Here is a 12,074-nt window from a genome sequence, read left to right as displayed (position 1 = left end):
AGGCTACGCATGTTCGTTCCACAATGCAATTAGCAGGAGAACACAGTTGTCAAAAGCACACCGCAAATGCAAACAGTTTCGTGTAACAGAGATTAAAATATCTGTTAGAAATGTAGAAAAGGGGGAGATCTAAAGATGCAACAACTATCATGGGTTGCTAATATGACTAGGATTGTGCCTTTGGCTACTGGACAAATAAAGTGGATTTGAAAACCAATAGAACGTGTACAACAAAAATATATAGGCTACTGGTTTCAATGAAGTCTTCGCCTCCACGTTTCTATGGTGGGATTATATTTTGAAGCCATGCCAAGTCATAATATGAAGTAAAACGTTCAGGTTTTAAACTACTAACTATATTTTTTCCAAATGCATACCGCCTCCAGCTCATTGTAAAGTGGAGTGTGATGGATTGAAGCCTGCCTACCATTGCACTTAAATGGCGAATGGGAAGCGAGCTTCAATTATCAGTTGAGAAATAAAAATAGTAGCTATGTTTAAATTGTGGCCATCGAAACATTTTTTTAAACACAAAATTTCATTTAGAATTGTTGTTATATTGTTATTAAAAAGCATGTTTCACTCCAGCAGGAAGGAATGAGCTGTTTGAGGACCTGTAGCAGCAGCTCTCGCCGCTGACACGTTGTCCGCTCCTATTAGGTTCTGTATCTGTATGCTGTGCGTGTGATAAACATAAAGACCAACGAAAATACACACGCACTAACGCAATTCTAATAAATTATGCAAATTATCCTGTAGACCAATAAGCATGACCGGTCAAATGTATTTACATTTTTTTTTAAAAACATTTTGCAATGAATATTATTTATTTTTTGGGACAACTGGCCGGCGCCAGTTTAATACAAATCTGGCTAACAGAAAACCTGGTAGGGGTGGTTGTGTGTGTACCTGTATCTGTAGTAGTTCTGCTTGGTGGGCTGCCTCCATGCTCTCCCTCTGGTCCCCTGATAGCTCTGCCTTCAAACGGCTAAGCTCCTCCCTCTGCTGTGACATCATCTCCGACAGCATCCTCTGGTGTTCTCTCTCGTTCACCTGGAGACAGAAAACAAGAGATAGAGGGTGGATGACTAGCAGAACACAGGTATGTGAATAGGTTGTTGTTGTAGTGTGTGTGTGTGTGTGTGTGTGTGTGTGTACCTGTTTGATAAGGCTGATCTGTCTCTTCTGCTCCTCCTCCAGACTGTGTCTCTGCTCACACAGCTCTCTCTCCAGACGGCCGCTCAGCTCAGACACCTCCTCCTGGTGTTTCTCCTGCAGCTCCTGCACGTCCTCACTGTGAGATCTTCTCAGTCTCTCCGTGGCCTCCTCCACAGACCGCATCTGCTGCTCCAGGAGCGCTTTCACCTCCTGCTCCCTCTCCCTCCGCTGCTCCTCCAGCAGGCGTCTCACCCCCTGCACCTCCTCGTCCTTCTCCTGCCTCTCCTCCTCCCACTTCTCCCGCTCCTCCTCTACCTGAAAAAGAGATATCATGTCTGTTCAGTACTTCCTGAACAGGTCCATATACATAGTCTAATCATCATCCTCCTCCTCATCACAATCACCCTCCTCCTCACCTCTTCCTCCTTGTTTCGGAGCAGTCTCTGGAACTCCTCCAGCTCCTCCGCCATCACCTTCTCCATTCTCCGCATGGTTCTGTCCATCTCCTCCTCTCTCCTTCTGCCCTCCTCCCTCTCCCTCACTCCCTGGGCCTGGAGCTCCTCCAGGTTACACAGGTTCTGTCTCAGACACAGCAACTCAGACTCTACCTCTGTTTTCTCCCTCTCCGTCTGCTCTATCCTCCTCTCCCTCTCCTCCGCCTCCTGCCTCGCTGTCTCCGCCTCCTGCCTCGCTGTCTCCGCCTCCTTCTGGACTCTGTCCATCTCTTTCTGAGCGGTGTCGAGCTCCAGGGTTTTCTGACCTAGGAGGGCAGTGGTGGTTTTGTGCCTGGATTTAGTTTCTTCCAGCAGGGCTAGAAGCTGGTCACGATGGGTCTGGAGAGGAGAGGTTATTAGCTTGGACCCAATTAGAACCAATCAAACAAATTAGAGCGAGAAAGAGAAAAAAAAACACCAGCATTAGCTAGTGGAAGATGGTGAATTGAGCAAGTGAGAAAAAGTAGAAACAAAAGAAAGAGAGGGAGGGAAGAGGGGAGGAGAGGGAGGGAAGAGGGGAGGAGAGGGAGGGAAGAGGGGAGGAGGGGGAGGAAGAGGGGAGGAAGAGGAGGAAGAGGGAGGAAGAGGGAGGAAGAGGGAGGAAGAGGGAGGAAGAGGGAGGAAGAGGGAGGAAGAGGGAGGAAGAGGGAGGAAGAGGGAGGAAGAGGGAGGAAGAGGGAGGAAGAGGGAGGAAGAGGGGAGGAGAGGGAGGAAGAGGGGAGGAGAGGGAGGAAGAGGGGAGGAGAGGGAGGAAGAGGGGAGGAGAGGGAGGAAAAGAGGAGGAAGAGAGGAAAAAGTGAAAAGAGGGAGAAGTAATGAGGGAAGAAGAAAGCTCCTAGCTACCTGTAGTGACTGTAGCTGTCGTCCAAACAGAGCATGGACTTCAGAGGAGACAGAGTCTCCCGCCTGTTTCACCTCCTGCAGAGAGGAGACCAGCTGCTCCTGCTGCCTCAACCTGGAGAGGAGAACACTCTTCTCTTCCTCCACCTCCCTCAGCTCCCCCTCTTTCTCCTTGTTGCTTCCTTTCTCCAACCGGACAGAGGAGAGCAGCTCTTCCTGCTGTTTTAGACGAGAGAGAAGAAGAGATTTCTCCTCTTTTAGCTGTTCCATCACTCGCTCCTGGCTGGGGAGGAAGGTACCTCCCTCCTCTAGGACAGGAGAGGAGATGAGACTCTCCATATCTTTCTCTCTCTCCTCCAGTAAGGTGCAGAGTCTGTTCTTCAGATTGTCCTCCTCGTGTGTTTTCAGGCTGACCTCCTCCTCAGCTCGCCTCCTCTTCTCCCGCTCCTCCTCAAGCTCCCAGTGCGCCTCCTGCAGCTCCTCAGAGACCTGGGCCCACCTACACACACAATGAACATGAGCTGTAAGTTCTCCAACACACAAAGGTATGGTAGACAGGCACACACTATAACACACTCACCTGGCCCTGGCCTCCTCCAGATCCTCAGCGCTCCTCCTCAACTCCTCCATCACCACCTCCTTCTCCCTCTCCCTCAGAGCCACCTCCTCCCTGAGGTCTCCACACTGCTGGATGAGCAGCTCCTTGCCCAGGTCTGAGATCTCCTGACTCTCTGACATCTCACTGAGTCTCTCAGAGGTCTCGCTGGCGTCTCGTGAGACAGAGAGGGGGTTGTTCTGCCACTGGGAGGCGAAAGAGGGCAAGGTTTCGTTCTCAGGGTCGGGGGACCGTGCAGTGGATGGTGGGACGGGAAAGTGAGTTTGTTCTTCCTGCGAAAAGGACAGCTGGGATTGATCACCACCACTGACGATATCACTGTCCAGCTCAAACCTGTGATGGGATGGAGGCAGAGAGGGATGAGAGGACTGAAAGGAGAGAGATTAGGAGAGGTGATTCGTATGGGGGGAAAATCCACCATAAGGGCAAACACACACAGTAATGTCCCTCTAACCTGTAGTTGCCAGAGTTGTCCAGAATGCTGTGCTCTTCTAGAAGGCTGCACTCCCCAGACTTTCATTGGCCCAGCACGAGTGTGAGGGGAGGGCCGAGGACAGATAGCGCTCCAACAGCGGGGTGCCATCAGTGGGGAGGGACACGTCCAGAAGGCACTCCTCTCTCTCCTCCCCCTCCCTCTCTCCATCCTCCTCCACACTGGCCTTTGCCTGGTTCAGTTTGTCTTTAGAAGCCTTGAATCCCAACTCCTCCCTCGTTCTCCCTCTCTCCCCCAACAGCTGTCTGGCTCTCTGCACCTCCTCTCCAAGTCTCCTCTTCTCCTCTTCCTGTCTTTCCCTGATCTCTCGCTCATCCTCCCTCTCGTTCCTTCTCTCCCTCACCTCCTCCTCCTCCCCCAGTCTCCTCCTTAGCTCCTGCAATTCCCTATTCAACACCTCCTTCTCCTCCTTGTACTGGTGGATCTCTCTTCTCTCCTCCTCCCTCCCTGTCCTCTCCTCTTCTAGTTGGGAAAGCATGAGCTGGTTTAACTCCCTCTCCTCTAGCAGCTCTCTCCTCAATGTGTGTATCAGTACATCCATCTCAGGATCAATACATTGTTCTGGGCTCTCACACCCAGCTCCAGTCTGTTCACGTCCCATTCGGAGTGTGCGTATTTGCTCCCCTGGTTCTGTTACTGGGACCTCCAGGTGGTTGGGCAGTGAGGAGAGGTCGTAGGAGCTGTGGTCAGGCTGGGAGGCCTTCCGCTGAGCTAGGGAGAGCTCAGAGCCCCCTTGTGTCCTGGAGCGAAAGAACTGAGAGGTCTGGAAAAGAAAACAGGGACATCGAAGAGCTTACATTCACTACTTTATTACAAGCAGTAAAAAAATAAAAATAAATGTTTTTAGACTTTTTGAAGTGTGTGTGTGTGTGTGTACCTGCTGTAGCTGCATCTTCAGGGCCTGTATCTGTCCAGTGAGGGAGAAGGCCTCCTGCTGTACCTGGTCTCTGCTCTCCAGCGCCTCCTGCAGGTTACAGCTCAGTCTGCTAATGATCTCATTACGCTTCTCTACTGCTGCCTGTAACTGCTGCAGAGAGAGAGAGACCATAGAGTCAGACACACACACACACACACACACACAGACATAAACACACATTTGATTCTTAACACCTTACTTTATTACATTTTATTCTGATCACTTTGGATTAAAAGTGGCTGCTAAATTGCAAATATTTGATTGCAAGGGGAATGCAAAGTATAACAGAGAGAGAGGAACTGGCAGAGATGGAAAGAGAGAGCAGAGTGAGTGAAAGGGAAACTGAGCAGAGGGAGACTGAGCGCAGACAGAGCAGAGTGAGGGAGACTGAGCGCAGACAGAGCAGAGTGAGGGAGACTGAGCGCAGACAGAGCAGAGTGAGGGAGACTGAGCGCAGACAGAACAGAGTGAGGGAGACTGAGCGCGGACAGAGCAGAGAGAGGGAGACTGAGCAGAGAGAGAGGGAAATTGGGGAGGGAGGAAGGGAGGGAGACAGAGCAGTGAGGAGACTGAGCAGAGAGAGAGGGAAATTGGGGAGGGAGGAAGTGAGGGAGACAGAGCAGAGTGAGGAGACTGAGCAGAGAGAGAGGGAATTTGGGGAGGGAGGAAGGGAGGAAGACAGAGCAGTGAGGAGACTGAGCAGAGAGAGAGGGAAATTGGGGAGGGAGGAAGTGAGGGAGACAGAGCAGAGTGAGGAGACTGAGCAGAGAGAGAGGGAATTTGGGGAGGGAGGAAGGGAGGAAGACAGAGCAGAGTGAGGAGACTGAGCAGAGAGAGAGGGAAATTGGGGAGAGAGACAGAGCAGAGAGAAAGATGTACCTTCAGAAAGTATTCACTAGACATTGTTGTTGTGTTACAGCCTGAATTTAAAATGGATTATATTAAGATTTGTCATCACTGGCCTACACACAATACCCTATAAAGTCAAAGTGGAATTATGTTTTTCCAAATGAAAAGCTGAAATGTCTTGAGTCAATAAGTATTCAACCATTTTGTTATGACAAGCCTAAACTAGTTCAGGAGTAAAGATTTGCTTAACAACTTGCATAATAAGTTGAATTGACTCACTGTGTGCAATGTGTTGAACATTATTTGTTAAATGACTAACTCATCTCTGTGCCCCACACATAATTAACTCTAAGGTCCCTCAGATGAGTAGTGAATTACAAGCACAGATTCAACCACAATGACCAAGGAGGTTTTCCAATGCCTCACAAAGAAGGGCACCTATTGGTACAGAGTTTAATGGCTGTGATAGGGGGAAATGTAGGATTGTAGATTTAGTTACTTCACAATTCTAACCTAATTGATAGAGTGAAAAGGAACCCAAAAATATTCTAAAACATGCATCCTGTTTGCAACAAGGCACTAAAGTAATACTGCAAAAAATGTAGCAAAGCAATTCAATTATTGTCCTGAATACAAAGTTTTATGTTTGGGGCAAATCCAACAACAGATTACTGAGTACCACTCCATATTTTCAAACATAGTGGTGGCTGCATCATGTTATGGGTATGCAATCATTAAGGACTGGAGAGTTTTTCCAGGATAAAAAAAAAACACATGGAATGGAGCTAAGCACAGGCAAAATCCTAGAGGAACCTGGTTCAGCCTGCTCTCTACCAGACACCCTGGGATACAAATTCACCTTTCAACAGGATAATAACCTAAAGCACAAGGCCAAATCTACACTGGAGTAGCTTACCAATAAAACAGTGAATGTTCCCAAGTGACAGTTTTGACTTAAATCTGCTTGAGAATCTATGGCAAGACTTGAAAATGGTTTTCTAGCAATGGTAAACAACCACTCAGGGGTGTGAATACTTATGTAAATGAGATATTACTCTATTTAATTTTCAACAAATTTGCTAACATTTCTAAAAACATGTTTTCACTTTGTCATTATGGGGTATTGTGTTTAGATGGGTGAGAAAAATAACCTATTTAATCCATTTTTAATTGAAGCTGTAACAGAATGTGGAATAACTCAAGGGGTTTGAATACTTTTTGAAGGCACTCTATCTCTAATTATTCAGAAGCAGCCCCGGGTTCTTATGGGTAAAAAGCACGAGAACAAATGAATCCAAACGAGAAAATACCCAACCCAGTTAGGAGTGGTGTGTGTGTGTGGTGTGTATGTGTGTGTTTGTGGGTGGTGTGTGTCAAACAAGTGCATCTAACCATAAAGTTAAGAATATAACTACTGTTTCCTGGAGGAGGGAAACGAGGTACAACACAGTGAAGTGTGTGTGTGTGTAACTTTTGTTGCAGGGCATGCATATGACCACATGTCTAACCCATTTCTCCTGGTACGTATTTATAACACGATTATGTCATTTCTCCAGCAATAATGGAAATAGAATTCAAGCCGTTTCTCTCCCATCCATCCTCTACAATAGGAAAAGCTTTCCATATTTCCTCATTTATAGACAAAGACTGAATGTTGATTGTCTGAAAGACGTGGTATACCAGACCGTATGACAATTTAAAAAAAAATGTTTTACTGGTCTAATTATGTTAGTAACCAGATTATAATAAGGCGCCTTGGGGGTTTGTGGTATATGGCCAATATACCACAGCTAAGAGCTGTATCCAGGCACTGTATCCTTAGCCGTGGTATATTGGCCATATACCACACCTCCTCAGGCCTTATTGATTAAATAAACTGTAAGTATGTACAGTTAAGTACCTTGAGTTGATCTTTTCCAGTGTGAACCACTAGGACCTCGTCTCCCACAACCTCCATCCCCTCAGGCTGCACATCGACCGCCTGCTCGCCCAGGACACTGCTTCCCTCCTGGGGATGGTGTTGCTCCAAGTGCCCCTGGAACTCTGGAAGTTGGCTCTGATCTGTCTCACCAAAACGTTGTGGTTCCTTAAGGGTTACATTTGGGGGGGGTAAGTAAACCTAGTCATATTGCACATATTCATAGACTACCTGCTTGGCTATCTATAAGATTAGACAGGTTTGATCATTTGGGTGAACTATTCATTTAAAGCAGCCGTGACCATCTAATATTAGTCACTGAGAGCTGTATGGTGATGCAGATGGTGCAGGCTTTTGTTCTAACATTGCACAAACACACCTCATTGAACAAACTCGATAGATGGCTTGCTTTATTATTTCCATGAAATTCGATGGACTTCCCCTTTAAAGCCTGTACATAGAGTTGACAGTAATCACATTCATGTTGCTATGACAACCAGCCACCAGAAGCATCTTTGTGTTTAGTGACCCATTTTTACCCTGTGTGTGGGGGGGTTGCTAAAGCATAGTAGGCTGCTGAGTTGACATCCATACGTTGAGACATATGGGTCAGACACCGTAGCCAATCGGTCTTCTGAATCGTTTTCACTCCACAGAGAAACTAATGACCATGTTCTGACCCATGGAGAGATACATGCTCATAGAGTTGGGATTGGCATACAATCAAATCTGACAAAGACCTGATGATCAAAATGCTGCATTAAACTATAGAGTCAGCCTATGCAACAGTGTGGATATTTACATTCCTTTCATCCATTCAGCCAGAGGCTCACCTCATTGTTACACATGTCGTCCTGCTGTGTGGCGTTGCAGTCTGTCCGGAGGTCCATCCCTAGGGGGCGACCTTGCGCTGGGCCGTCATTCTGCGTTGGAGACGGGCCCTTCCTCTTCTGCGTCTTTTTCTGCGCGACTTGACCGTCCCCTTTCGCCCTTTTCTGTCGGAAGCTAGCAAGCTACGCAGGAAGGACAGGGAGAGGTAGAGGGACAAGTAGGTCAGCAGGGCTGAACACCACCACACTATCAGCATGTCAGGGGTTAACTTAGAAGTCAGGGGTTAGAGTCCACCAAAAGTCCATCAAAGTTCAAATCCATCATTCTGATCAGGGAATAAAAAGGTCAATTTTTCAATAAATCATCCCAGTGACTTAAGAAGTCAGAAAAGGCTATAGGTTTAAGGGGTGAAGGTTTTCATCCGCCCAATGAGCAAGAACAAGAGTTTGATTCAGATCATCCTCCCAGCACTCAGGTAACATCCCTGATTGAACCAGCAGAGAGAATGAAAGGCCCAGCACATTGCCAGTCCAAAGCAGTCAACCAGCCACAGTCTCCACTTAGTCCTAACAGTCAACCTCCCAGCATCGCTCCATAGATCTCCCAAAACCACTATCACTGGACAACAAGGTTCCCAACAGAGCAATCAGAAGAACATTACATTTTGAAGTCCAAGTGCACTGATTTAGTCAGTGTAATTGTGCATCCAATCTCACTTTGCATCTCTATCAGCATCCCGGTCTCTCTCTCTCCCTCTCTCTCCTCTTCTATAAGCAGCTTAAATCAGATTACAGTGGTTCAGAGACCCTCGTATAACGCTCCACCTCTGACTCTCGCTCCCTCCCCCTCTCTCCCTCCCACCCACAGCCTTTCTCTCCCTCACACTCCCTCACTTTCAAACCATCAGACCAATCTATCAATCACACACAGTTGAGACAAAACACACACGGCATGTTGCATTGAGCAGTGCTACTAACCCACGTGTGTGTGTGTGTGTGTGTGTGTGTGTGTGTGTGTGTGTGTGTGTGTGTGTGTGTGTGTGTGTGTGTGTGTGTGTGTGTGTGTGTTTCAATGCCTGATCTCTACATGTGGGCGGATCTACTCGATTTAAGTCTGCCCAGCTTTCAGCAGATACTGTACACACCCACTCACCATCCACAGCCTCCTGTGTCTATCTCTGTTAAAGTGAGGCTAGACTTGGCTGTAGTCGAACATGCTGCTCTACACACTAATACCATCAGACAGGCAGCTGTGTGTGTACGTATGTAGGCTATTTGTGTTCAAACTGAAGACGGGGGCTTGGTTTGCCTCAAAGCAATAGAAAACTGATGCAGACGTGGCATGTCACCATAGCAACAGCTGCCATAAGTGGCCAACTGACGATTTCACAATTCAGACAAGCATGAAAAAGCCTACTGCAGCCTATGTCATGCCCATTTGTTGATTAGTTTTCAACTTTTCTAATACTGTTGTTATATTTGAGGGCATACTAGCTCCTTCAGAAGTGCCATGTCAGGGTTGGGATGCTAACTGCAAGAAGGCCTACTGGGATCCAATGTGTTCGATTATGTCTGAAACTGCACCCTTTTTTCTATACTATTTTAGACCAATGTTTCCCAACCCTGTTTCTCAAGTACCCCGAAAAACAGTACACGGTTTCGTTGTAGCCCTCAAACACACCTCATTGAGGGCTTGATGATTAATTGACAAGTTGAATCAGGTGTGCTTGTCCAGGGTTACAATAAAAATGTGTACTGTTGGGAGTCCTCGAGGACCAGAGGCCAGCTTTAGTGTCATGGCACCATCTGATGGTGTGTGTTCACAATGACACATCTGCTATGATACCAGAGAGCCCTCCACTAATTCAACCATTAGGGGGGACAACTGAAGACTGCTGGTGGATCAGTGTCTAGGGGGACAACTGAAGACTGTTGGTGGATCAGTGTCTAGGGGGACAACTGAAGACTGCTGGTGGATCAGTGTCTAGGGGGACAACTGAAGACTGCTGGTGGATCAGTGTCCAGGGGGACAACTGAAGACTGCTGGTGGATCAGTGTCCAGGGGGACAACTGAAGACTGCTGGTGGATCAGTGTCCAGCGGGACAACTGAAGACTGCTGGTGGATCAGTGTCCAGCGGGACAACTGAAGACTGCTGGTGGATCAGTGTCCAGCGGGACAACTGAAGACTGCTGGTGGATCAGTGTCCAGCGGGACAACTGAAGACTGCTGGTGGATCAGTGTCCAGGGGGACAAGTCCAATCATGTGGAAATAAATGAACAGAAGTCTCTGAGTGGTGCATTTCTATCTGCAAAGTTGTATAAATGTGTCCCATCCACAAAACAGAATCCAATTGAAAAAGAGATAGAGACGCAAGACAGCGATGAAAGAAAGTGACTAGTCAACAACATCCCAAAACAGATTAATAGAGCCCATAGACAGACCAGGGGGTGGCAAACCCTCCGCATGCAGAGCTACCACAGGCTTTTTGCTGCTAATCAGCTGCTCACCAGGACCTTGATTGGCTGAATCAGATGTGTTGTAGCAGGGCTGGTGCAAAAGCCTGAATAATACTCAGTATCTCTCCTGGATGAAGGTTGGCCACCCCTGTTCTAGATCAATAGACAGAATCACCACAACCCAAGAGCCTGGATCTCACACCACTTACCAACTGACTGCGCTGCGTGTTGGTGGATTTCTGTCAAAAGGTATAATAATGGTTTATCAATTAAGTTATTGTGAAGGAAGTCATACCAACTCAGCTGTGAGAATCGCCCAGGTTTGAGGTGTACCAAAAATAGGTTGGTCATGCATCCGTTCAAGACTCTGGTGAGGCAGTCAGATTCCTCATAATCTATAGCACATGTTTATCTAAATTAACAACAACTGCTGGGAGAATGCCACCCCAAGCAGAGGCCATACCTGAAGCGATATAGACACCGTTGTGGGGAACGGTAGGGTTGATGCGCGCTGAGTGCAAGAATTGATGCTCAGGTAACAGGTCAAGACATTTTCTGCGCGGATTATAGGGTCGTTATATTACTTTGGCCTGCCTGGTCCAGAGATTTTAAACCTCAGTGGTAGTGTTTCACACCTCTCCACGCATTGCAAATATTGGATCATATGCGCAGAGTTGTGCAGAGAATGTGTATCTTAAACGCAACCACATAACGTTACAAACTATCCAAATTCTCCTGCCATCATCACCTGCATCGATTTGATAAACAGGGATGATACTCTCCCAGTAAGCGGCCCACACTAGTCAGTAAACAGAAGGGGAATTTATTCGGGCCGGGTAGCAAACTGAATAGGAATCCGTTTCTACAGCAACAAGCCAAATACTAACTAAGTTAATAAACAGTAGTAATCTGGGTGCATTTAGTTAAGTCATTTATCAAAGTAAGTTATTAAAATAGTAGATGAAACAATAGGGTAGTTAAAATGGGCAGTATAACGTCAGCTGGGTTGGTGAGTCAACAATAGAACAATACCAACATTTGTTTAGCAAGCCACAAAGTGGGGCATTATAATTCATGAATAGCAAAGCGTTTAGCTAGTAACTATACTGTAGCTAGTTTAGACTCGGCTAACCATAGTTACATTTAATGTAGTTAGCTAGCTTTGTTAGCGATTCGATTTGTAGCTAAAACTAACTTACTCAAAGCCCTCGATCAAGCAACTGCAACCTATTACTTTATTGTACGACAATGTTGCTGATACTGATACGTTTAGCTAGGTTAGCTTGTTGGCCAGATAGCTACTTTGATGCATTACCCATAAATCGTTACAAACCTTTGCTCTTCCAGCTTCTATTTTCCTCTGTCGTTCATCTTCGTCCATGTCTTGGTTGAAACACAACCATTAAAGGTTACGGACAAATGTCCTGAAATCGCTGATTATTCCACCTTTTACTTTCTTGTACCGCGGATGGAAAATCTTCGGAACAACTGTCAATATGAA

The 12,074-nt window shown here is 46.8% G+C and overlaps 2 protein-coding genes across 3 annotated transcripts in view; both read right to left on the bottom strand.

Annotated features, from left to right (window-relative positions):
* Positions 1–3,439, bottom strand: part of LOC124007731 (pericentrin-like) — a 27,721-nt gene extending 24,282 nt beyond the window's left edge. Inside the window, 5 exon segments of the mRNA XM_046318460.1 lie at positions 910–1,053; positions 1,159–1,473; positions 1,575–1,991; positions 2,496–2,991; positions 3,073–3,439. Of these exon segments, the coding sequence (XP_046174416.1) occupies positions 910–1,053; positions 1,159–1,473; positions 1,575–1,991; positions 2,496–2,991; positions 3,073–3,230 (1,530 nt within the window). The 5' untranslated portion in view covers positions 3,231–3,439.
* LOC124007732 (trichohyalin-like) lies at positions 3,301–12,074 on the bottom strand. 2 transcript variants are annotated; one of them, XM_046318461.1, is made up of 7 exons: positions 11,907–12,074; positions 10,783–10,812; positions 8,118–8,297; positions 7,267–7,452; positions 4,479–4,628; positions 3,563–4,364; positions 3,301–3,441 (listed from the first exon to the last, which is right to left on the bottom strand). In XM_046318461.1, the coding sequence occupies exons 1-6, from the start codon at positions 11,952–11,954 to the stop codon at positions 3,600–3,602; spliced, it is 1,359 nt and encodes a 452-aa protein (XP_046174417.1). In that variant the 5' UTR covers positions 11,955–12,074; the 3' UTR covers positions 3,301–3,441; positions 3,563–3,599. The 2 variants fall into 2 exon arrangements, with proteins under 2 accessions (XP_046174417.1, XP_046174418.1); XM_046318462.1 differs by lacking the exon at positions 10,783–10,812.

Source organism: Oncorhynchus gorbuscha, linkage group LG21 (assembly GCF_021184085.1).
Source record: "Oncorhynchus gorbuscha isolate QuinsamMale2020 ecotype Even-year linkage group LG21, OgorEven_v1.0, whole genome shotgun sequence".
NCBI lineage: Eukaryota > Metazoa > Chordata > Actinopteri > Salmoniformes > Salmonidae > Oncorhynchus > Oncorhynchus gorbuscha.
Note: the sequence above shows the minus strand (reverse complement) of the source record. Positions and strands in the feature narration are given on the sequence as shown.

Bases quoted from the DNA above. Each gene is read 5' to 3' on its own strand.
- LOC124007732 (XM_046318461.1), bottom strand. From the start codon at position 11,954: ATGGACGAAGATGAACGACAGAGGAAAATAGAAGCTGGAAGAGCAAAG. The intron at 10,813-11,906 runs GTTTGTAACGAT...ACCTTTTGACAG, and splicing joins TAGAAGCTGGAAGAGCAAAG to AAATCCACCAACACGCAGCG. The intron at 7,453-8,117 runs GTGAGCCTCTGG...GTAACCCTTAAG, and splicing joins ACGACATGTGTAACAATGAG to GAACCACAACGTTTTGGTGA.